Source organism: Hypoxylon fragiforme (genome assembly GCF_022984875.1).
Source record: "Hypoxylon fragiforme strain CBS 206.31 chromosome Unknown GGS25scaffold_3, whole genome shotgun sequence".
Classification (NCBI taxonomy): Eukaryota; Fungi; Ascomycota; class Sordariomycetes; order Xylariales; family Hypoxylaceae; genus Hypoxylon; species Hypoxylon fragiforme.
The window spans coordinates 3,329,914-3,353,269 of NW_026054758.1; the positions used below are offsets into that span (position 1 = coordinate 3,329,914).

General features: G+C 48.0%; 6 protein-coding genes across 6 annotated transcripts; 2 read left to right on the forward strand and 4 right to left on the reverse strand.

The window, feature by feature from the left end:
• Positions 1–346: 346 nt before the first annotated feature.
• GGS25DRAFT_201455 (exoribonuclease 2) lies at positions 347–3,878 on the reverse strand. The gene is made up of 3 exons (XM_049256806.1): positions 3,356–3,878; positions 1,233–3,297; positions 347–1,160 (listed from the first exon to the last, which is right to left on the reverse strand). The coding sequence occupies exons 1-3, from the start codon at positions 3,663–3,665 to the stop codon at positions 482–484; spliced, it is 3,054 nt and encodes a 1,017-aa protein (XP_049119339.1). The 5' UTR covers positions 3,666–3,878; the 3' UTR covers positions 347–481.
• A 691-nt stretch (positions 3,879–4,569) lies between these two features.
• GGS25DRAFT_483272 (p115 like vesicle tethering protein) lies at positions 4,570–8,278 on the forward strand. The gene is made up of 6 exons (XM_049260341.1): positions 4,570–5,805; positions 5,866–7,103; positions 7,155–7,407; positions 7,464–7,613; positions 7,668–7,778; positions 7,847–8,278. The coding sequence occupies exons 1-6, from the start codon at positions 4,822–4,824 to the stop codon at positions 7,946–7,948; spliced, it is 2,838 nt and encodes a 945-aa protein (XP_049119340.1). The 5' UTR covers positions 4,570–4,821; the 3' UTR covers positions 7,949–8,278.
• Positions 8,279–10,708, forward strand: GGS25DRAFT_483276 (S-adenosyl-L-methionine-dependent methyltransferase). The gene is made up of 4 exons (XM_049260342.1): positions 8,279–8,375; positions 8,444–8,899; positions 8,958–9,386; positions 9,463–10,708. Exons 2-4 carry the CDS (start codon positions 8,629–8,631, stop codon positions 10,638–10,640), a joined length of 1,878 nt encoding a protein of 625 aa, XP_049119341.1. The 5' UTR covers positions 8,279–8,375; positions 8,444–8,628; the 3' UTR covers positions 10,641–10,708.
• A 222-nt stretch (positions 10,709–10,930) lies between these two features.
• GGS25DRAFT_483278 (Mechanosensitive ion channel-domain-containing protein) lies at positions 10,931–14,346 on the reverse strand. Its single transcript, XM_049260343.1, has 2 exons — positions 12,564–14,346; positions 10,931–12,507 (listed from the first exon to the last, which is right to left on the reverse strand). The coding sequence occupies exons 1-2, from the start codon at positions 14,041–14,043 to the stop codon at positions 11,306–11,308; spliced, it is 2,682 nt and encodes an 893-aa protein (XP_049119342.1). The 5' UTR covers positions 14,044–14,346; the 3' UTR covers positions 10,931–11,305.
• A 2,340-nt stretch (positions 14,347–16,686) lies between these two features.
• GGS25DRAFT_483282 (uncharacterized protein) lies at positions 16,687–19,481 on the reverse strand. Its single transcript, XM_049260344.1, has 7 exons — positions 19,369–19,481; positions 19,195–19,290; positions 18,679–19,133; positions 18,356–18,628; positions 17,980–18,288; positions 17,476–17,921; positions 16,687–17,386 (listed from the first exon to the last, which is right to left on the reverse strand). The coding sequence occupies exons 1-7, from the start codon at positions 19,395–19,397 to the stop codon at positions 16,886–16,888; spliced, it is 2,109 nt and encodes a 702-aa protein (XP_049119343.1). The 5' UTR covers positions 19,398–19,481; the 3' UTR covers positions 16,687–16,885.
• Positions 19,482–20,126: 645 nt separating this feature from the next.
• On the reverse strand, positions 20,127–22,674 carry GGS25DRAFT_201617 (ARS binding protein 2-domain-containing protein). The gene is made up of 2 exons (XM_049256807.1): positions 21,979–22,674; positions 20,127–21,883 (listed from the first exon to the last, which is right to left on the reverse strand). Exons 1-2 carry the CDS (start codon positions 22,381–22,383, stop codon positions 20,159–20,161), a joined length of 2,130 nt encoding a protein of 709 aa, XP_049119344.1. The 5' UTR covers positions 22,384–22,674; the 3' UTR covers positions 20,127–20,158.
• Positions 22,675–23,356: the final 682 nt, after the last annotated feature.

Consider the following 23,356-nt stretch of genomic DNA (forward strand, 5'->3'; position numbering starts at 1 on the left):
ATAATGTACATAACTCAGTGCTACACGCCTACTACTACATAACATTGAATCCACCCACTCCAACCTTGAAATCCACTACGGCCCGGCCCTTTAATTTTTTCTTCTCTTCTTCTTTGCAATTGACCTTCCACGCTTGTTCTACTACTAGGTAATTCTGAGTTGGTATTTCTATTATATATGTACCTGTATATGGATGATGTTTATTAACGCAGTTTTGAAAATGAAACCATAAGTACGCCACACATGTTCAACTCATTGCCGTATACTATCTGGTCACATACCTATGTAATAACTACATATTGTAAATTAGTTCACAATACCATCGCGTGAATGAACATTAACAATTGTCACATAGACATAGAACCCATTCATTGTATGTCCTCACTATGATATGATTATAGTGTTTGTTCCCTCCTAGAGAGCTTGCTATTTTGATCTGATGTCTATACGATTTTACACATCGTCCACATTATCATTCACATCATCTATACCCACGGCCCCGGCCACGACTATTGTTACCCCGATAACCACCACGATCATCGTATTGCCGATGATCACGACCGTCACGATTGGGCGGTGGTTGGTTGTATTGTCCTCCATAACCATAACCATTCTGCGGTGGTGGTGGAGGCGCATACCCTCCTCCGTACCCTTGGCTTCCACCTTGGCTTCCGCCGTGGCTACCTCTGTGACTTCCTCCGCTATAGCTCCCTCCATAGTTCCCTCCACGGTTACCCCCACGATTACCACCATACTGTCCACCATATCCACCACCATAACCGTCACGGTTCCCACCAGCATAGGCCGGAGGTGGCGGAGGTGGAAGCCCATTGCCGAAGCCTGGGAATCCAGGTGGAACCCAGCCTGGGGGTGGAACTGGGGGAGCCGCATACGAGTTGCCGTAGCCGTTCTGATATCCGTTCTGATATCCTGGTGGTCGGTCTGGCCGAGAATCCGGTCCATAATTTATCCTGCCCCTCCTATTTCCATCATAGTTCTGACGTCCAAGAGGGGCGCCTCCGTGACTTCGTCCAGCGTTGCGCAGCTTTCCTTTCAACTCTTCGATATCGCTACGGCCCAGTGCGGCAGTCGGCATCTGGACACCCCGCAAAAGCATGGACTTGTGGTTATCTGAAGTTGACGGTATTTCATAATAGACCCTACAATCAAGTTAGAATTTGATGTCTCATGGCATATTAGGTGTCTTAAGACAAGAGGAAAGAAAAACTTACGTTAATGAACGGTCATCGTCTAGATCAGGCAAATACTTCCTCTCCAATGGATATTCTAAGATGCCATGTGGTAGGTACTCGGGCATTTTCTCGATTCTCCCAGATAATCCTTGGCTGAGACGCGGGTCGAGTGTATATATAGGCTCACCTTGCTTCTTTGAATAAAAGTGCATGATGATATCGTCGTACAGTTCCTGGTTGGCTTCAGACAAGAGAAGCACGTCTCTGCCTGGACTGTTGCGAGAGGCATCTTCAGCAGTCAACAAGGGGTACTTCTGCTCGACAGCAGCGAGCAGTCGAGGCATCTCGATGAATGGGAGTAATGCCACGCCTTGCCACGCCATCTTCTTCCCATTGAGATCAATACGAAACTCTTCGGGATAAAAGTCGATAATCGGACTGTCGCTATCTGTCATGAGGTTATGGAATATATCCGGTAGCACATGTTTCGATGCGGCGGGCTGAACGCTCATGAGCTGCTCAAAAGGCCTGGCAATTCTGCCTTTCTCGAAGCCGATTTCTATGTTGGCTATGTCCACAAAGTCTTGGGCAAATGGCGCGTAGTGATACGGATAAAACCATTCCCATGACGGACATCCCTGGAAGTAATATCCTAGGACCCAAGCAAGTCCTTCGACGTAAGCCCGAGCAACCTTACGCCTGAATTCGGTGTCTTTCGGGTCGACATGGAATTTTTGCTCATAATACCGATCGGCGTAGCCATCCTCCCATAACCGAACCGAGTCTTCTGGCTCGTCACTCGCGGCTGAGCTACTTGCAGGAGTGCTTGCGCCATCCTCCTCCAGTATAGTTGCTTTGCGCTTACCCAACGCAGAAGGCGATTCTTGTGCTTCTGTGTCACTCTTCTCAGCCCCGCCACTGCTTGCTCCTGACTGTAAAGCTTGAATTCGGCTTTTCAGTACAGCAGCAGCGCTTTTATTTGCCTCGTTAGAAGCTTGAGCTGTATTTCGATTGACGATCATGTCATGTGTGAGTGAGTTGGGAAGGCCGCCAGGAAAGTGGTTGTCAGCAGCTTTATCTGTGCCTCGACCATTTCGGTCGCCTCCATGTCCGTTCCTCTGTTCCTGCAACTTGCGCCTCTTGAAACCAGCTTCCCTTCGATCCTCAGTTTGCTTTCGCCGCTTGAAAATAGCGTCCTCCTGCTTTGCTAGACCATTAAAGATGTACTGAGCCCTCTCAAGATTAACGCGACCATCCTGAGTAAGAAAGCCTCCCATATGCGGTAGATTATCCCTCCAGATAGCAGTCAACGTATCAATGCCATTTTCGCGGATCTCAAGGGCGGGAAGATGGGGAAGAAAATCGTTACCGACGAAAGAGCACATGAAAACCCAGTCATCGATAGCCCGCTCTAGATCGAAACGAAACGGCAACCCGGGTACATCAAGCTCGACAGATAGATATTCCCTCAAGACTGAAACGTGAAGCCAGATGAAAGGCTTTAGTGGGACGGCTTTGTCCTTTTCGTCAAATTCACCGTCTTTCTCTTTAGCCGCGCCACGACAGTTTTGCGCGTCATGACCTTTCTGACCACATATCTTACAGGTCCTCGCCTTACCCTCCTGAAAGAAGACATCTTCTCGGAGAACTCGAAAATGGGGCTCGTGGGTGGCAAGCCCCAGCATAATCAAGTCGGCGTCTAGTCCGTAGATAACGTGCCTAGTGTTGGGGTCATGATCAGAAGACGTTCTCTGGGAGCGGATAAAATTCATGATCTTATGCTCGCCCTCGCCAGGTACGGTAGCATCAGAAATGATAACCTTCATTTTAGCCCAACCAGGATCGGTATTAAGCTTATAAGCACACCAATATCTCAAGCTCATGGCTAATATGTCCATGAAGGGGGTGCCGGGTGTAATAGCGTTGGAATCGAAGGCCTTCTTAGCTACTTCCTCGAGGGTGGTGGGTGGTAATACGCCGCCATTCTGCTTCTTGATCATCAACAATAGCTCCTCTTTATCAGCCTGTTTCTCTTTAGCTTCTTGGGCGGAACGAAATCTTCGGGACCGTTGCTGGTTCATCTTGGCTCGAGGCGCGACACCGTCTACGAGTTGAAGGTTAGTATAAATAGTCAATAGAATCAGAGCCGGTATATAACTTACCAATGGCAATCATGAGTAGCTTTCTAGGGCGAACCATATTGACCACTCGGTCGGTATACTTGAAAATCTCCACCATCATCTCTTCCTCATCCTTCGGGGCAGGTCTATCCTCGGGGTGAGAACAAGGATGCACGATACCATTCATATCTAGGTAGAGATTGTCAAACTCTTCGCCATTCGGATTGGCGCGTGTAGTATCAACAGGAATGACGGTGCCATCGTCCATCTCTATCGGCCGGTCTTCTGAGACGGGCGATATGATCTTGGGGTACTTGTTGGAAAGCCATCGGAAGGCAGCCGGGATACCCATTGTCGCGGTGTGGAGGTTATTGGATTTTATAACGATTAAACACTCAACAAGGTTATAGGTTATATCTGGTAGGTTGGAATAGGAAATAGGCAAATGTCGAGTATCGATCCGTCAAAGGTAACGAGTGGATGGAAAGAAACACGAGTGTAACAAGTTGCACAAGGAAGTAGAGGAAGTAGGAGCATGGGATAGTATGCACAGAAGTGATGAATCCAATTTGACTAACTTTACAGTAAGTTCAGACTAGATGAAGTCGGGAGAATCGCGATAATCGCGATAATTAAGTATGTATGATAAAAAGTAGTCAAGGAGACAAGCTCATCGCATTTACTCTTCGACTTGATTTTCTGATAGGTACCTACTTGTATGTAGTTAGGTAAGTACCTATGTATGTCGCAGGTATGTAGATACTAAGTATAAACTAGGTCTAGGCACAATTTGATTTATTTATTGGAAAAATAAATATCCTCAAAGGGAAGCCAAAGTAACCAAGCGCACTGTTAGTATCCAATAACCATTTGATTCGGACGGAGAAGAAAATAAAATAGTAATGAATCAAAGAAGTTGTAGAGATGGAAGAAGAAAAAAAAAAAGGTTGAAGTCGCGAGGCTTGACGAAAGACCCTTGGCGCAGCAGATACAGTCAATGTTCAAGGCGACAAGTGGATCCAACCACAACTTAAAGCCAATCAATTTATCAAATGTAAGCCTATCAGGCTATCAATCATACTCCAACCCACTTAAAGTTCTTCTTTTGACGAATGGTTACGTCAAGTACGGCATAGTAAGGCCCAGATCTGTATATCTGCATATCTATTTAACAGTTATATGTGTCTCATAAAATACATATGTACATAATTTACGTACATAACTACCAAGGTATTGTACATACCGTACCTTAATAGCATGCAGTATGGATCCATCAATGATACATACCATTAGTTAACCATTAACATTAAATATTTGAAGATTCCTCTCTCCTAATCAACCGACGGCAAACTCTTAGGCTACCTAGGTAGGGTGAGAGCGCAAATAGTACATACCAACTTGTTCCTCCACCTCATCTATTGTACAATGCATCTGAATCGGTGACCCTTTTCACCAATGGATCTAATGCGCAACGACGTGATCGAGCAGCAGCACCACCATCATACACCATGTTCTCCACCATTACAACCGCCCCGGCCAAGCAGTCCGTCAGCGAGACAATAACCATTCTCAGTGGTCGTCTTAGCTCGGCTACCCTCCTCGAAGACCGGCGCGCCGCCATTCTGGGTCTGAGAAGCTTTGCTAAGGAATATCCTGCTTCGGTTGCTTCAGGTGCCTTGAGAAGCCTTATAGGTAGTCTGTCCAAAGATGGTGAGGATGTTGACACTGTAAAGGTCGTTCTCGAGACCTTGCTCATGCTCTTCAACCCCAACCAGGATAGTCCTGAGGCTTCCGAGGAGATTGCTCTTTGGTTGGCTGACGAGTTTACTCAGCGACAAGAGAATATAACTTTACTCCTAGACTTTCTCGAAACCAATGACTTCTATTCCCGACTATATTCCTTGCAACTTCTCCTCGCCATTCTTTCTGCACGCACCGAACGAACCGAGATATGTGTTTTCACTGCGCCGCTAGGTATTTCTAGGCTGGTTGCTGCACTTGACGATCGAAGAGACGCAGTTCGTAACGAGGCACTAACTCTTCTCACTTACCTCACTCCCTCGTCCCCCGATATCCAAAAACTTGTCGCATTCTCAAACGTATTTGGACGGGTCTTTACTATAATAGAAGCGGAAGGGTCGCTATCCGAGGGTGACAGAATCGTTGAGGACAGCCTAATACTTCTTGCAAACCTCTTGCGCTTGAACCCTTCCAATCAGTCTCTGTTCCGTGAAGAGGGCTATATTCCGCAGTTGGCCAAGCTTCTGGAGACTACATATCAAACTGGAAAAGATGGAGAGGAGGTTGCCCAATGGGCGCAGGAGCAGCGTAATAGGAATATCTATGCTTTACTCGCCGTGATCCGATTGTTTCTGGTCTCTGGTGCTGTCGGTACTGCGCAGAATCAAGCCGCTTTTTGGCAGCATGGTGTCCTTTACCACGCTCTACAGCTGGCTTTCAGTCACCATGCGGAGATGTCCCTCCGAGCAGAGGTTTGAGCTCCTCCCCTAATGAAAATTGGTCAAGTTTATTTGTTTACATGTATACCGTAGGCTCTGACGACTTGCGCCGATATCATCAGAGGGAATTCGAAGCTGCAAGAGACATTTGCACAGCTGCAAGTCCCTTCGGTACTGGAAACAGCTCCGCCTTCAACTAATGGACAGGCGGGAAAATCTAACGGCGTTCCAGCCGTCTTCGTAATCGATGGCTTATTAGACCTGGCCCTGAGCGTGTCATCGGGTCAAGCCTTTGACCTACGACTAGCTGCATGCCAGTGCATCAAGGCATATTTCTTCAATCATCCAGAGGTCCGCCTCCATTTCTTAAGGCGAGCAATTGACGGGCACGCATCCGGTGTAGACGAAACTGCCAATGTGTTGACCACTTTGCTCCGACCATCCAACGACTCGTCCTCAATAGACCCCTACCGACATTGGTTTGCCGCTGTTATTACTTTCCACCTCGTTTTCGAGAATGCCGAAGCGAAGGCCCTCGCCATGTCCGTCACGGAAGGCGATGCGGACAGCGGGGAAGAAGTTGTGACAAGCATTCAGACGATCTCCGCCCATCTTGTTAGTGGGTTAGCTAGAGGGGATGGCGATCGGATCGCGGTGGGCTACCTGATGTTGTTAATAGGGTGGCTTTTTGAGGATCTTGATGGAGCCAACGATTTCCTAGGCGAGGGCAGTAATATCCAGGCCCTCGCGCAAGAAGTGATACGGCCCAACCCAAGTAGCAGCATTGCCCAGGGGTTATGCGCAATGTTATTAGGGGTTGTCTACGAGTTCTCAACTAAGGATTCTCCAATTCCTCGCTCGACCTTGCATTCCGTTCTCATGTCTCGAATGGGCCGAGAAAAGTATATTGACACTTTAAATAAGCTACGAAGTCATCCTTTCTTGAGGGACTTTGAGGTTATCCCGCAAAAGTCTGACAACTCGGGCAATATGCCAGAGGTTTATTTTGATGCGACTTTTGTGGATTTCTTTAAAGATAACTATAGCCGCATGATAAGAGCCATCGACCGTGATCCTGGCATGGAGATATCGGTCGTGACTAATGGCATCCAAAAGGGCATATCCCGTGAAATGGTAGACTCTTTACGTGGCCAAGTCGATGAAAAGGAGCGAGCATTACAAGCAGCACTCGTAAACATGGCCTCTCTCGATGGGAAGCTTGGCCAAGAACAAGCAGATCATCGTCGGACCAAGGAAGCTTCCGCTGCCGAATTAGCACGAATAAAGAGTGTTAATGAGGCCATCCAGCTGCACCATAACGAGGATATCCAGTAAGTACAATACGATCTGTTCTAGGCAGACTTCCTCACTAACAATTGCAGGAAAATTAAGGCAGGGCATCGGCTTATGGAGGAAGCCCATAAAAAGCAACTAGATACTATTCGAAGAGAGGCAGCAAGTACGGCAGAAGCTATCAACGCCGATTACATTAAAAAGGAAGCTGAACTGCAAAGACAACTCGAGTATGTTCGCAAAACGGCCGAGGCCGAGACAGCACGTATTCAACGACGGTCGGAAGCGGAAATGGCAGACCTTCGTGCCACAATCAGCCGACTGGAAGTTGACATCATGAAAGTAAGTTCGATTTTACAGTTGGTGGGTTTGTTGCAGTATGAACTAACAACATATAGGCGAACAAAGCTAAGGGCGAAGAACTCCATGCTGCCCAAGAAGATTTTGCTACTAGGCTTTCGGCCGAGCAGTCAAAGGCACAGATGGCTGCAGAGCGGTATGGGAAACTTGAGAAGCAACTGTCACAAAAAGACGAAGAGTTGAAAAAGGTAACCAGGACAGCCCCTCATACGGCTATGACGAATTCTAACTCTGGATGGCAGTCTCGCGCACAGTTGGAAGAAAGGGAAGAGCAAAGAGTTGCCACCCAAGCCGAACTTGATGACCTTTTAATGGTCTTTGGCGACCTAGAAGAGAAGGTGGAGAAATATAAGGTAAGTTGCTGCTATACTCCTAATAATCCTATGATCTTGCAAAAATTCTAAGTGGCCTTTGTGTATAGAAACGACTTGTCGAATTGGGCGAGACCGTGTCTGATGGCGAAGACAACGAAGATGAGGATGACGAGGAAGAAGGTGAAGACGAAGAAGATGACGTGGACTAAATGAATAACTCCAAGTTCACGTCATTATTTATTGTACAGAAGTTGGAATAGAGCCTACCTAGTACCAAGGTATTTAAGACAATTCCAAGGTTACATGTAGTTCCTGTTGATTGCTAGAGCTGCCGGCGATACCCCTGATTTATGGATATGGTAACATTGAAGACGTGTACGCACATAAGCCTTCAAGGTTAAGGGGGTGTATACCTACATAGCGCGTAAAATCTTATAACTACGTAGCACGTACTAAGATATGTACTTATCCGAGCCGCTATAGTTGCGTTTTTTTGATACTTTAATATTTTGAATTTTGAATATTTTGATATTTGCTACTTGATACTTACTTAGTATTTGATATTTCCACAGAGTCAAAAGAAATCCTTAAGAAATTCATGAGATATTCAAAGACCACCAGTTATATCCCAGTCAGGTATATCAGGAATACAATCGCATAAGATGAGAAATTAAATAACCCTGACATATAACTTTAACTTATAGCTCAGGTGCTTGTTTATAAATCTAAGCGCAACAATTGAACTTGGAACATAACTACTGTACTCACCCTCACACCATTCTGGCACTATTTTGACACTATTCTGACTCTATTCTCGCACCATACTCCCCATCTACACTACCGCTTTTTACTTCAACCAACCTACAGAAAGAAAAGGTCTGTTCACACGATGAGTGCCGGAACAACTAGGCATGAACCCCGTCCTCTAAGCGAGTCTTCGTCCGACTCGGAGGACTCCCGGGGCGAGGGCGAGGACTGGAGCGACGCCGAGGAAGACGAGGAAGAGACCCAAGAGGTCATCTCACTTCTCGACGATCGGGTCTTTCCCGATGTCATGTCGATGCTTGCGCACTGCAGGGAGAAGTACGGGTTTGATTTTCTGGGTGTTCGGCAACGACTACAGTTGGATTTCCATGGCTGTGTCAAGCTGGTCAATTTCAGTGAGTTTTTTGCTCCTCTCTTACCCTCTCATACCTCATCGCTAACTTTACCCCCCAGTCCGTCAGCGGGTGCACGAAGGCCTCCCCGTGACCGAAGATATCTCATGGACCTCCATTGATCAAGAGCAGTACCTAAAGCCAGTCCTTGATGACGATGCCGTCATCCTGGGACTATTCGACCTGCCCGAGCTCAAGCCAGAGGCAGCAGCAGCAGCAGCAGCGACAGCGGCGCAAGGCGGTAGCGAGGCGCTAGTCGACGACCTGCTCAAGCGCAACAGCGAACTCCAGGAGGAGCTAGCTCGCGTCGCAGCCCAGTTCGACAGTTATCGTGTTGCCGTGCAGCAGACACTCGATGAGCGCTGGGGTGACGTTGATCAAGCCGAGGCCGAGGCTGCTGCTGCTGCTGCCAAGGCGGGTAAGGGCAAGGACGCCGTCGCCGAGAAGAAGGATGACTCGAAGTCCTACTGGGAATCTTATGCTGGAGCTGGTGAGTACTATATCTCATAAACTCCATGATAATATACTACTATCTTTACTGACCACTAGCCTACCAACCTACCTAGACATTCACGAAACAATGCTCAAAGATGCAGTGCGCACCGACGCATACCGAGACTTCATCTACAACAACAAGCACCTCTTCGCCGGCAAGACCGTGCTGGATATCGGCTGCGGTACCGGCATCCTCAGCATGTTCTGCGCGCGCGCAGGCGCTGCCAAAGTCATCGCCGTCGACGCCAGCGCCATCATCACCAAGGCGCAGGAGAACGTCTTCCACAACGGCCTCTCGTCCATCATCCACTGTGTGCACGGTCGCATCGAGGAGGCCGTCCTACCTGTCGACGAGGTTGATATTATCGTTAGCGAGTGGATGGGATACTGCCTCTTGTTCGAGGCTATGCTCCCCTCCGTCTTGTACGCACGCGACCGTTACCTAAAGCCGAACGGTTTGATGGTGCCCTCGCACGCCAACCTCTGGGTCGCGCCCGTCGCCGACCCCCAGTACATCGCCGACACCATCACCTTCTGGCGCGACGTCTACGGCTTCGACATGCGCGCCATGCAGACCGGCATCTACGACGACGCGCGCGTGACCACCTGGCCTCTTTCCTCTTCCTACCCTCCTTCCTCCTCCTCCGCAGCCGCCACCGCAGCAGCCAACATCCTCTCCCTCTTCTCCTTCTCCGAAACCCCCAACCCCAACAACCCCACCGAAACCACCATCCCCGGCCCCGCCAGCGCCTTCAAGCTCCTCGACCTCTACCAAGCCCAAACCGCCGACCTCTCCTTCACGGCCCCCTTCTCCAGCACCCTGACCCGGGACATCGACGCCCTCGACGGCTTCCTCCTCTGGTTCGACATCTTCTTCTCCCCGACCCGCGACGACGCCGCCACCATCGTGTCCCAGTCCTCCCGCGCCGACGAGTGGGCCCGCCAGGACCCCCAGAACCGCGTCGCTTTTACGACGGGCCCGCACGCCCAGGAGACGCACTGGAAGCAGGGGTTGCTGCTTTGCAAGCCGGAGAAGAGCAAGAACAAGAAGAGCAACCAGGAGGGGGAGAAGAAGGATGGGGAGGGAGAGGTGGACAACAGTACCACACAACCCACACCTTCTTCTCCCACAAAAAGGGGCGACGAGATCAAAGGCGAAATCACCTTCTCCATCCCCGAAGATCATGCGCGCGGGCTGGCTATGACGATTACGTGGAACGGCAGGAAGCAGATCTGGACGCTGCAATAGATGCCTATCTAGATACCTAAGACAGTAAAAAAAAAAAAAAAAAAGATATAGAAAAGGGGGGAGGGAAGGATAGGGTGGGGTGGTCGGCAGCCCTAAAAAGGGGTTGGGTTCAGGGGGGTCTTCTTTATTACTTAGATAGAGCAGTGCGTAAACGTCTATGATAACTTCATAGTCAAAACTTCCTTGAAGTGAGTTTAGGTAGATGTTGGGAATGATAATCCCTACCATACAATAAGTAACTTACCTATGCAGAGCATAGCTGGATAACAAGACTCATTTATGTGAACTAGGTTAACCACGGTAATCAATACAATAAGGCTATCTAGTTTAGGTAATCCACCAAGACACGTTCTGTCATCGACCGTCGTAATCTACAATTTATGATCTGTCTGCAAGTGATCTGTCCTCATCATAACACTCATTCACGTCTCCACCGACGTTACTGTCTATAAACCCCTCCACAGGCCTTCACCTTATCACCTATAGACTTCGTGACGCTGCCAGAGCCCTTCTGACAACAGCCGAGCGAATCCATGCGTTTTAATTGTATCATCATTCCACCCCGTTTCAAACGCCGTCCCTAATCAAAGATCCATAATCTAATTTACGGATGTCTACTAACGAGAAAAGAAAAGAATCGGTCAAGGTATAGAATATCCGCGGCTCTAGCGCTGCTGGTGAGAGTCACCTGGCGCATTTCTTCGCATGCTACCCGAGGTTCGCCCACCCGATCGGTTGGTGCGCGTCGACGCTTGAGGGTGCAAGGAGTTTCCAGACTGGCCAGCATGGTACGGGTTCGGCCCGCCCACCTGCGCTTCTTCATCAAATCCTCCCATATGTTGGGTGACTTGGAACCCAGGAGGGTTCCCACCTGATGATGGCGGAGGCAAAGTCTCGCCTGCCCGGCGACGGCCACCGCTGCGCTGACTCTCTCTCTTATGGAGGTCTAGGCGGATAGATTCTATATCATGCGAACGTTGGCGTTCCATCGACCCGTGACGAGGTTCATCTTTCTCGTCATCCCGCCAGGTATCAGCTACTGCTGTAGCGGGGTTCAAAGAGTTGATACCCTGAGCGGCCTTCGCCTCTCGGTCCAAGGGGCCACCAGACTTGTCAGATTCCGAAGGGTCTACGGCGGGTGCTGAAGGCACCAAACGTAAAGCTTCTTTTTCTTGGTTGGCCTTGTCACGAGCGGCGGCGGCTTCCCTGTCTGTAACACTGACGGAATAGGTTGGGTTCGTGTGGCCGCCCAATGCCTCAGTACCTCCACCAGGCGCATAGATAGGCACCTTTTTCAAGGCGAGGGTAAGTGCACACATAAATTTAGAGCGCCGGGTGGCGCGGATAGCGTCGTTATGCCAGTTCGACTTGTGCTTGATGGCGACCTTTAGCTGAAGCTTGTCTAAATCACCGACTCCTGCAACTGCAATCGAGATATCCGGCTGGAAGTCTCGCGAATTCTCAGGCGCCCTCACAAACTTCTCCATCTCAGCCCGCAAAAGCTCGATATCCTCAAAAGATGTATCATACGAAACGTTGATGTCGATGACTTCCTTCATGGCTTTACTGCGGGTAACGTTTTCAATCCAAAGATTGTTCAAGACAATATTTGGCACCTGGACGACCTGCATCTTATCGATGCGATTGAAGACAGTGTAGAGCAGGGATATCTTTTCAACAACCAACTGCTCTTTCTCCGATCCCGCAATATCGACTCTGTCTCCAACATCGTAGGGGTGCTTGACGAACAGGAAAATGCAGGAACCCAAGAATTCCTGCGTAGTGACGGCGAAAACGAAAGACAGCGAGAGTAAAGCTGTGCCGGCAGTCGCAAGAGTGGTAATAAACGTACTCTGGAAGAATGCGACTAGGATGAAATGTCAGCTAAGTTACGAGTGTAATAAATCGGCATTGAGCACTTACGGAATATGAAGATAACAATTAGGAGGACGACAAAGAGGAGGACTTGGTCGAACACAGCTAAGGCTTGACTAATGTCCTTCATGCTGTTTCCAATGGCCTTTCTCTCCTTTCCAGTCTCAATCACCTTCCTAATCATTTCATCGAGGCTGATATCCCCGTTCCCATCTGCGTCGATTGCCCCGAAACATTCTTCGGCTTCTTCATGATGGGCCGGGCCGAGAACCTCGATGATATCATCCACGTAGAGGGCCTCGTTACCCTCGACAACAAATGACATCCAAATTCGTTTCGCGAGCGCCTCTGAAGTCCTAACTTTCTCTAAGGCCTCTACGACTATCGAATGGGCAGAGTTTGGGTTGAATACTTGCTTGCCGGTAATCTCAGAGGCGAGGTTTCCAAACACGGATGTGACTTTGTCGCCAATGCGACCAACATTTCCAATCAGTCTCATAGGAGTAGCTGCCCCGTTCCTCTTGTTTTTTCTCCCCTTCTTCCCGCCAGCGAGCATTATCTCGATACTATCGTTAATAAGCTCGTCCTCTTCGATAAACTCTCGGCAGTACATGGGAAACAACTGCCGAGAGGCATCGTACATCAAGCCTAGGAGATGGACTTCTCGTTTGGAGTCTTTGATTCGGTTGGCAAAGGACCTTTGGTGATATGTTACACTGATCAGTTGAATGATAGCCTTCTCCACGAGGAAGACGGCAGAAGAAGCGAAAAGCGCTCCCAGGATTCTCCGAATTACGGTAACCCATTCAACGTTGTTGTACTTGGTGTTAATTAAGCCAGTGAACAAGAAGAAGTCGGCCAGGGCCCAAAAGAAAAGCGAAAGGGGTATCTCGAGGGCACGGATGACGACGGCATATTTGCGAGTTCCTGCACTGACAACTCCTGTGAAAAACATGAACAGAGGAGGAAGAAGGTGGGCAACGACTTTGCCCACCCATAAACTCAGCCACGCTAGTTCTATCCAGAGGAAAAGGTCGAATAGCTGTGGTCCAGGCGAATACACGGCGGGGGTCTCGGATTCTGCATTGGTTCGTGGGCCATGACCGACTAGAATGGTGTCTTTGTTGCCTGTTGCTGGGATAGTAATGAGAGGAATAGCCAATAGCAAAGCTATGGGAACGATATACACGAGATATCGTGTGACGACGGAAGCATGAATGACCTTATTGTAGAGCTTTCCCATGGCGTTGAGGGACGTCCCCTCAGTAGCTAGGGTATCATCCCCGGTAGGCTCTTGTACCTTAGCTCTCCTCCGACCACGGTGGAAGAAGCCATGCTTCTCATTCTCGTCGGGAGAGTTCTGACTTTCTGGACTGAAGCCGGATACATTGCCTTGGTTGGGCTTTCTAGCGCCAGTCGAGCTGGCATTGCTCCGAACTTGAGTCAAGGGGATCTCGTTGTCCATTTCAGGTCGTGAGGCACCCAATTGCATAAAGCCTCTCGAAGAACGAGGGGAACGGATCGACATCTAAGGTGGAGAGATGTACAAAGGGAGGTGGTGATCCGTCAGATGATGTGCACGTTTGTACGTGACCCGAGGATACGGTTCAGAACTTTTATTTCCCTTCTTGGGACAGAAGTGACAGAATACACAAGCGAATGAGTTGGTAATAGACAAGGACTTCTTTCGGGACGGCACCAGGCGATCGACGGGAAGTAATTTGAAAGCGATAGATACACTTGAATACCGGCCGGAAGACAAAGGTAACTTTAGGATTGGCGAGTAAAAATTTGGACAATAGAGGCAATAGAGGCAATAGAGGCAATAGAGGTAATTAGACAAAACGAAAGACTGACGGACAAGCTGTCTAATAGAGGGAGGATAGGTCTAAATCCAAAAGCATAGAATGCTCCATAGGGTAGACCAAGGGGAAAACTTGGAAGATGGTGGTTGGAAGAGTGGAAAGTCGGAAAGAAAGAAAGTAAAAAAATATGATAATAATAAAAATAGAGAAGGATCGTGAAATATGTTTGTCTGTTAGTACCTACTAGGTACTAACCGGTTACATATGTATGTAGTCTAACATCATTGATACAACGAGCAACTACGTACATACCTACAGTATGTAGTAGAGTACAAAGAGTACTATAATTATGCAGTGACCCGATGGGAAGGGAAGGGAAGAATTAAACGCGTTAGAAGTAGCTACCTAGTAACTAGGCTTAGTGACATTCTAAGTGACATTCTAAGTGACATAGTTGGAAGGTTCGCCGAGAGACCCTTGAGACTTGCTCCACATAGAAATCGATCTACTACTAGTACTAGGCGGGTAGGTATTGATGTATGTACGTACCTCTCTACCATAGATTTAGTTAAAGGCTTAAAGCATTGAACTTGAAGATCTCACATCTGACTTGTTTTAGTCTCATCCTAACCAGCAACTTTCATACAAAGAAATTGAAAGAATTGTTGCTGACGTTATTCAGGGGTACTCGCTTATGGCATAGTACAAGGTAACGATCCCATCCCGGACTAGATGTTTCAGTGGAACTAGACATTTATTACGTGCAGACAATTTGGTTGGTCAATTGCCATGAAATGGTTCAATCCTGGGAGCACTTTCTTAAATCGGGAGGCGAAAGCGAGTCAAAACAATGCATCAAAGGTATTCTGTACTTGCATCAATTATTTTGTCGGAGACTCGGACTCTCAGAGTAAAACTTTTAGTTAAGAAAGTGGATGTGTGTCGCGTGTCCGATGACGACGAAATCAGACGAATTATTAGTACTAATTAGTTATGTAGTTATGTACATATTGTACATAGACTCTGTACTGGTCTGTAGTAACTTTGTACACAATAAAGTACCCTATATGTACACAATATTATAGATCACCAATTGATGTCTGTACGACGGACGTGCAGAGTTCAGATCTTGGGTGTCATTCCGTCCCGATTTTTAAAAGCCCTGACCCATGAGTAAGACCCTTATTTTTTTTAAATTTTTTTTTCTACATTCTTTTTTTCTTTTTACATCCTTTTTTTTTTTTTTTTTTTTCTTCAAGTTAACTAATTCACTCCGCCATGTTCTCGTCCGATGGCTTAACATTCATCCTAACTAATCTGCCCCATACACCGTATGTACACGTTGTCAAAAGCACGAGAACGAATATGTACACATAGCGTGCCTTGGAAGTTATAACGCATTTAGTGCCCATTTCCCCATTTCCCGCCAGCGAATGAAGTTACACAAATAGGGCTTCAAGAACCATCAAGGGATTCAGGGCAGAAGAAAAGAGGATATGATGACGCAGATCTCAGATCCAATCTTTCTCCAGTAAACCATCAACTCCGTCTGAGCGGTTCGAATGGGGTTCAGTCTGGGGCTCGGTTGGATCGATCAATTGTCACCAAGGACCACTATTGATAACTTGCATAACAGGAAATCAAGCTTTTGCTGTCAATCTATGTCAATCCTACTATTATGTACATAGTATGTGCGCAGATACACAGGTAGGCGAGATGGGTAAAGAGGGGGGAGGGGATGATACTGAGGATACTGGGCTGGCTGGGCTGGCTGGGACATGCTCTAGGTTAGTAGAATCTCTACTACGTAGTAAATAAAAGGGGCCGACGAGGATGCAACTAGTTATGAAAATCATTATTAACAAAAATCCACTTGAACGCATGTGAATCCCGTAAACCGGAATTTCAAAACACACCGGCGTAAGCCACGCGCGCTGATCGTCATTCACTCTCCTTGCTACTATGTATTAAAGACATACTATGCAATGCTCCCACATCGTGACTAAGCTTTCTACACTACCTACCTACCTACATACAATGTCATACATAGGTTTATCATACTACGTACACTAGTAGTAGGTAATTCATCAAATTCGGCCGACGAAGAGGCTTGTCCATAACCCTTTTGCCAACCCGGCCGTATTCCCCGAGTGGCTTATATATGAAGAAGTTGGCCTCGTCAACGATACCCTGGGATGAATACTTATCATAAGGGTGGACTACCTAGCCTCCTTTTTTTTTTCGTTTAGTTACGCATCGTCGTAATCGAAGATACCGAGGCAGATAAATAAAATATTGGACCTTATTGAGCGAGTTTCCACACCAAGATGGCGCGTTGATGCAAATCCAACTCCATAAAGGATAGTGTCTAATTAACTAACTTAGATAATTGCAAGTCACCACGAACACGGATGCCAACCTCGGCGGAACGCAACCTAGGTATCTCTCCTACCATGTAGGTATTGTACAATATAGAAGGGTACAAGTTGCATAGTAGGTAGGTACTGAATACCTATAGTGTAGAGTCACCCTCATGATGAAACCTTCTTTTCAACTTTGCCTACCTCACGTAGAGTATGGGCTATCCGTAGTAGGGTGTCTATGAGTTCCCGAGCCGTGCCAGGAAAAGCGACGCAAAGCGGCCACATCCCCCTCTGCCTGAGAGAATATAGTAACAGCTTCAGCTCCCGTAGCTGTAGCGATAGCGCTGTCTGATGTTTCCTGTGGCCTATCAGACTCCCTCGTATCGATAGTCGCCCCTGCGTCACTGATAGTACCTGAATGATCGTGATCGTCTACCACTATGCTTGGTGTACCAGTAGAAGAATGGTCATCTTGCATATCAAAACGATAGAGCGGTTCTAAAGTGGCGTCATGCTGCCACAGGATGTAGTGCCTGAACCACCACGGAACCACCTTAGTAGTGTTGTACTTGATAAATACACTCGTAGGGACAGCAAAGACGTAATCTAATTCCTCGAGGGTGCGTTGCTTCGTTTCGGGCATCCAGAGGAAGATCATGATGAAGGCTGCAACGTTGAATCCAGCATACAGACAGAAGGAACCCTGATTGGATTAGTTATTAGGTATGTCAGCTTAAGAATATCGCCATCATCTTCATATAGATTATATAAAGAAACATATCCCGGACTTACGAGTACACCAAGAGCTGCCAGGATTTTTGGAAACGTAATGGACAGCACGGCGGCCCAGAAGAGACAAGTGGCCACGGCCCAAGACATGCCAACCTCGCGGTGGGAAAGTGGAAATACCTCTGCGCTGTATGTAAAGGGCACGGGTCCCTCGCCAGGGGAGTAGAAAACGGCAAAGAGGTAGACGAACAATGCCACAAGTCCCACATGCAGTTGTGATGTTTTAGGGATAAGCGTACAGAGACCGGAGGCCAACAAAGACCATGCCATGTTGGGAAATGTAAATAGAAGAAGAGCACGGCGACCGAAGGTGTCAATCGTCCAAATGGCCGGCCAAGCAAAGATGAAGTTAACCAAGCCGAATCCCCACGAGGCGAGGAGGGCGTTGAAATCAGAAGTTCCTGCCTCTTTAAAGACGGTAGACGAGTAAAAGGCTATGATATTGATGCCTGTGTCCCATTAGCTGTTGCTCCCATTAGCTCTAACCACTCGTACAAATAAACGAACCACACATCTGCTGGCCGATCATGACTACGAATGAAGCAAGCGTCGCTCTTCTAACCCGAGGGATCGTGAAGAGCTGAACTAGTCGCTTGATATAAGTTGTGTCACCGATAGCTTCCAGCTCGATTTCTACTTGGGTATGAATGGCATAAAGATCTCGAGCGGCCTGGATTGGATGATTACGGAGTCGTAAAAGCGAATTAAAGGCATCCCGATACCTGCGCTTCTTGATGTACCATCGTGGCGATTCCGGACACAAAAGGATGAGAAGTGTGAGTGGTACTGCTGGGATGAAAGCCGAGCCGACTTGGACTGCAGATATTATCAAATTAGCAAAGGTAGAGTAGAGTACTGAGTAGAATAGCGAGGGGGTGCATACGCCTCCAGGCGATGTTACCAAGTTGACCAACAGCAAGGTTCGCAGAACACCCGAGAAAGATACCAAACGCAGTCCAAAGTTGCCATGACATGACTAGGGCACCACGGATAGAGGCTGGACTGTTCTCGGCCGCGAAGATCGGTACTGTTGAAGCCTTTATACCCATACCGATGCCGAGGAGTATTCTCGAGATGAAGAATTGTTGCCAATTCTGGGTTAAAGCTCCGCCGATGGGAGTCAGTAAACAGAAGATGGCCGAGATAAAAATGGTCCCTGTGATGGGTTCAGTTGCAACATTTTCAACTTTCAAGCACAGTACATACCTCGCCGGCCAAAGAAGTTGTTCAACGGGTCCGAAAGCCAGCAACCGATGAGGGCGGATCCGATATAAGGGGCCGCGTTGATGAGACCGACAAGCAGTACATCGTGATCGGAGGTCCCGCCAATACCGAATTGCTTAGGGAATGATAAGTTGGCCCCGTTGCTGCCCTCCTGGTCCCAGCCTTGAACGGCTGCTCCTATGGAGCAGGTAATGATGGTCAAGTAAAGGAGCAAGGGCACACGCCACTTGTTAGCCATTTCTTTTTTCAAAGCATTGATCTTATCAGCTTCAAGTGCTTCAGGGCCTTCGATTTGCTCGAAATTCGTAGGATCTTGTGCGAGAATGGCCCCCTTACGCATGAGCGGAACGTATTCGGTCAAGCCGTGCCACTCAGCGAATCTCGTGACTTGACCAAGAAGATACTCGCGGGGGATGTGCGCCAAGGGGTTCGAAATCCTGTTGTCATCGAATCAGTCAGCTAGGACTATTGCAACGACGGTCTAGGGCGCTCGCTAACTTGGCACTGTTGTTGTTGTTCAGGTCGACATGGACCCTTGAGTCACGATGCCCCTTTTCCGTGGTCTCATCATAGCGGTACGCTGAGGTTTTACGGCTGAGTTGAATAAACGTCGTCAGCTGGTTTAATACCTCGGGAAATGTATCTGAAGCATCTTTATTTGTTAATACTTACATCCGTGCTTGTTTAGTTTTTTCCGACATAATAGATGTAATCTAGGAGTGATGTTAAACCATACTATAAGCTTCATAGGCTAGATGTTTATAGGTGTCTTAAACGAGGAATAGTATTACGGGATATATAGGTGATATGTTCAAGATATGTAGGGAGAATGAGAATACGAAATGACGAGGTCAAGGTATACATAGGGATTGTAACACTTCTTTAACCCGTGCCTCAGCATGTTTCGAATCTGCAGTTACTATTAGCTCCTTACAACGGAGCAGAAACTTCGCTGATGTATAAATCATCATGTACCTACCTAGGTATAAATCAATATGTATAAATCAAGTTGCCTCTCACAAGGTTCAGGCTTGTTTTGGCTTGCATATGTGACCTCAAGGCATGTGGTTTACCTATCAGGAGCTTGTCTCTAAGGGCGCCAGGTAGATATTATATAGATTATTCGTAGATGCTTGCACAGTTGCAACAACAAAACACCACCTTCCCCCTTTTTAAATCTCGGTACCGGTACCTATGAAAGCAAGTCCGACAATACATGCAATTCGGGGTATCTTAGGAAAACTTACAGTACACGTATACACCAAACCAAACAACCAAATGACCATCATACGACGAGAAATAGAGAAAGAAAACCCCCATCGCTATCGCCGTCCCCTTGTAGCTGACAGCTCAGGCATCGCCAGGCTACAACACCCCTCACATAAAACCTGGGGATAAAATACACGATACACGGATTATTTCTACAGCTCTTTCTTTCTCTTTCTCCATTTTTCCATTACTTCTACCCCCTACCAACACTTTCATTACCACTCGGTGCCTCTTTGGCGGCCTTTCTCATAAGAAGAGAAGCTTCCTCACTTCTCTTATTGACAGCTCGCACGAGGTCCGCGTACCTAGCCCGCCAATACTCGGCCGCTGCTTCGCCCTCAGCGGGCACATCGACACTTTCCAGAGGCCTCTCGGCAGTTGGATGCTGCGCACCTTTCTTCCAGCGCCTATGCGGCACCGTCTCCGTGAGCCGAAATACGCCGTTGACTGGACCATACCGCATGCCCCACGCGCAGCAGTATTTGGTATGTTCATTGTCTATTTCTATGCGTTGTACTGTGTTGCTTCCTGCCTTCATCATGTATTTGACACCCGCCAGTGCCGCGAGGTTGATCAGAAACGCTTCCTTAGTGAGGGCCTGTCTGGAGATACTTGCGATGACGGTTTTGATCAGTGCCGCCGCTTCATCGAGACTAGCTGAGGGGCCAAGTTGTCCCTTCTCGTCATACCAATTACCTTCCAGAAGGTCTGCGATAAATAAAGCCTCAATCTCCTCGCAATTAACCCTGTCTTTGTTGTTTGGCTCGAATTTGAAGCTCGAGGTCGTATGATCGTTAAACGCGCCCGTGAAAAGGGCCGAAGTGCGATCAAGCACCGTAAATGCGTCCTCTGCATGGATTTCTGTGGCGAGCCCAGTAGCTTCAGCAGGAACACTGGCACCGGGACTGGGACCGGGACTAGGACCGCCTCCATTCATTGCGCTTTCCCCATTGATCATGACAACTGGGGGTGGAGGGGTTGCTAATCTAACAGGACCACTGGCTCTTTCTGGTACTTGAAGAGAAAGCCTGCCTGGCCGAGATTGCCGACTTCCGGGAGCGGAAGTTGGCGTCAATGTTGGTGCTGATGTTGGCGCCGACATTGGCATCGACATTTGTGCAGATGTGGGCATAGAAGTGGGCACAGAGGTGGGCGCCGCCGATCTAGGTATCGGGTCTGAAGGGAACGGGGGGAACATGGGCACAGGTGTCATGCTTGATCGAGGCGGGTCCTTTTCAAAAGGCATCTGATATTCTCTGCGCTCATCCGGAATCGCTGACAACGGAGTGTCGCTGAGACGGTTAACCGGAGGTCTCCCGCGGGGCCTGCCGCCGGCAGAAATCCCGCCGCTTCTCCACGCCGAAGAGACTACCTTAGCGCCGTGACGACGACCTAGACTCTTGAACTTGGAGGGACTGATCGCCGAACGGGGTTCTGCAGCATCGCCCCAGAATATCCCTCTGGTAGATGGCGTCATTGCGGATTGGGGATAGGCCGACATTGGCTCACGGGAGACATCGTTGCTCCAAGGAAAAGCGGAGTTTGCTTCGGGCAAAACACTTGATCTCGGGTCAACGGGCTGAAAATTTGCTGCAACTCTCCCGTCTGGGTGGGCGGTCCATGGATCCAGAGTGTCGGGTCTGGTGGTTCGGGTTTCCCCACTGGACGAAGGCGAGTCCAGCCTCGGCCTTTGCGAAGGGGATTTACTCAACCCGTCTTCCCCGGGCCTCTTTCGACCTCGACGCGGTCGAATATGAGGTAACAAAGCGCGCAAGGCCATATCATCTTCAGGGGCAACGCCGTCCCTGCCATCTTCACATACGGGGTTTGGGTCAGTAGGAATCTGAGTCCAATATGGATGTGGGTTATTCAGCAAGTAATCGAAGAAGGCATTGATGTGCATGGAATGCATCCATCGCTAATAAGAGTAAGCTCTGTTCCCCACTTAAGACCTACACAGGGTTGTATATAGGGCTACAGGACTATAGGGTTATAACCAGGGCTGGACTTTACCTTTAATCGAACAGCATACTGTTGTATTTTCTGAGAGCTCTGTCCTTTATCGTGATCCGGTGGCTCCACGCCCAGCCTTAAGGCCAACTCAGCCCATGTCTTAAGCTCCTTTGACTGAAGTTTTTTGATGAGTTCAAACAAGGTGAATGTGCTGAAGCTCTTGCCCTCGCTCTTTGGCGGATTTCGAAAAGCGTCCCTAAGGGCGGCTGTGTCGGTCTCCAAAGGTACGGCTGGATTACAGTAGAGGATGAAACTCACGTAGGCATCATCGATAGAGGCACTCGTGACACCTCTTTGAGGCAAAATGGGCCTTACTAGCCCTGATGATCTAGGCGTATCATTTTTTGCCGGAGACGGAAGCGGGTTAAGACGACGAGATCCGTTAGTTGGTGTAGAGAGGGCCATCTTAGTATCATAAGATAGCAAAGCCTAGCATGATCCCCATAGATGAATGATTGATGTTTCTGTAACAATAGCAATAGAAGAACCGAGATGAGATGAGATGAGATACGGTGGAATAAATGGCGGGACCTTGTGACTAGATGCGGGTTTAGCGGTTTGATGCAATGGCCGTTATGTTGTTTATGCTGTTGGGTTATTTATTATGTGAGCGTAAGTACCCTAACCTAGGTAGGTAGAGGAGTAATATAAACTTGAATGAGATAAGATCAGTAGATATCTACTCATGTAAGTTACATACTTAGTATAGGTAGGTAAGTATGTAGTAACTTAAGTAAGTAAGATGATATGTAGGTAGGTAGTAAGTAAGTAAGTAAGTAAGTAAGTAATCAAGTTCTGTAAGTAGATGTTGTGTAGGGGGTATAAACGTTTCAAACGGATAGACTAGGTACTTAGGTTTCTAGGGTACCTAGTAGGTACTATGTAGGCAAATCTGATATTATTGGGAAAATGCGGGTTTGTAAGTAAGAATAAAGTTTAAACGAGAAGAGGTTTAAAAGAAGGCTTCATAAAAGATGTTTCCCAATGTTCAATACACTGCCATAATCCAATACCTATTGACTATGCCGAATTCTATTTTGAGAGCGTAATGGCGGAGGCTGGTGGCACGAGCGCACGGCTGTTTTAGATGGACCGGGAGTTGCAGACTGCAGTTGCATTGGCTGTGGCTATTTTTGGATACTTTTAGCATACTAATCCACGTGACACCCTAATTTCTATATTGCTTAGAAGTTAACCTTAGAGCCTTAAACGGAGAAAATGGCCCCCGAAATAACCCCTGAAACCCCCAAAACCCTCCCCCCAATAACCCCCGCCAAAGTCCCCCCTTTACAGGGCTGGAGAACCAACGCGATTTGTTTTTGGATGACTGCAGAAGATAGTGAGTTTGTGGTATCAACTTTATTGGATAAATGAACCC

What these genes read in the sequence shown, in the direction of transcription:
- GGS25DRAFT_201455 (XM_049256806.1), bottom strand. Translation starts at nt 3,665, where the DNA reads ATGGGTATCCCGGCTGCCTTCCGATGGCTTTCCAACAAGTACCCCAAG. An exon ending in GCTACTCATGATTGCCATTG is followed by an intron (nt 3,298 to 3,355) that starts GTAAGTTATATA and finishes TTCAACTCGTAG; the next exon opens with ACGGTGTCGCGCCTCGAGCC. An exon ending in GACGATGACCGTTCATTAAC is followed by an intron (nt 1,161 to 1,232) that starts GTAAGTTTTTCT and finishes ACTTGATTGTAG; the next exon opens with GGTCTATTATGAAATACCGT.
- GGS25DRAFT_483272 (XM_049260341.1), top strand. Translation starts at nt 4,822, where the DNA reads ATGTTCTCCACCATTACAACCGCCCCGGCCAAGCAGTCCGTCAGCGAG. An exon ending in AGATGTCCCTCCGAGCAGAG is followed by an intron (nt 5,806 to 5,865) that starts GTTTGAGCTCCT and finishes TGTATACCGTAG; the next exon opens with GCTCTGACGACTTGCGCCGA. An exon ending in TGGAAGTTGACATCATGAAA is followed by an intron (nt 7,408 to 7,463) that starts GTAAGTTCGATT and finishes AACAACATATAG; the next exon opens with GCGAACAAAGCTAAGGGCGA.
- GGS25DRAFT_483276 (XM_049260342.1), top strand. Translation starts at nt 8,629, where the DNA reads ATGAGTGCCGGAACAACTAGGCATGAACCCCGTCCTCTAAGCGAGTCT. An exon ending in TGTCAAGCTGGTCAATTTCA is followed by an intron (nt 8,900 to 8,957) that starts GTGAGTTTTTTG and finishes TTTACCCCCCAG; the next exon opens with TCCGTCAGCGGGTGCACGAA. An exon ending in GGAATCTTATGCTGGAGCTG is followed by an intron (nt 9,387 to 9,462) that starts GTGAGTACTATA and finishes CAACCTACCTAG; the next exon opens with ACATTCACGAAACAATGCTC.
- GGS25DRAFT_483278 (XM_049260343.1), bottom strand. Translation starts at nt 14,043, where the DNA reads ATGTCGATCCGTTCCCCTCGTTCTTCGAGAGGCTTTATGCAATTGGGT. An exon ending in AATTGTTATCTTCATATTCC is followed by an intron (nt 12,508 to 12,563) that starts GTAAGTGCTCAA and finishes ATTTCATCCTAG; the next exon opens with TCGCATTCTTCCAGAGTACG.
- GGS25DRAFT_483282 (XM_049260344.1), bottom strand. Translation starts at nt 19,397, where the DNA reads ATGTCGGAAAAAACTAAACAAGCACGGAT. An exon ending in TGGTAACATCGCCTGGAGGC is followed by an intron (nt 18,289 to 18,355) that starts GTATGCACCCCC and finishes TAATATCTGCAG; the next exon opens with TCCAAGTCGGCTCGGCTTTC. An exon ending in TGGCAGCTCTTGGTGTACTC is followed by an intron (nt 17,387 to 17,475) that starts GTAAGTCCGGGA and finishes TAATCCAATCAG; the next exon opens with GGTTCCTTCTGTCTGTATGC.
- GGS25DRAFT_201617 (XM_049256807.1), bottom strand. Translation starts at nt 22,383, where the DNA reads ATGGCCCTCTCTACACCAACTAACGGATCTCGTCGTCTTAACCCGCTT. An exon ending in AGTATGCTGTTCGATTAAAG is followed by an intron (nt 21,884 to 21,978) that starts GTAAAGTCCAGC and finishes TACTCTTATTAG; the next exon opens with CGATGGATGCATTCCATGCA.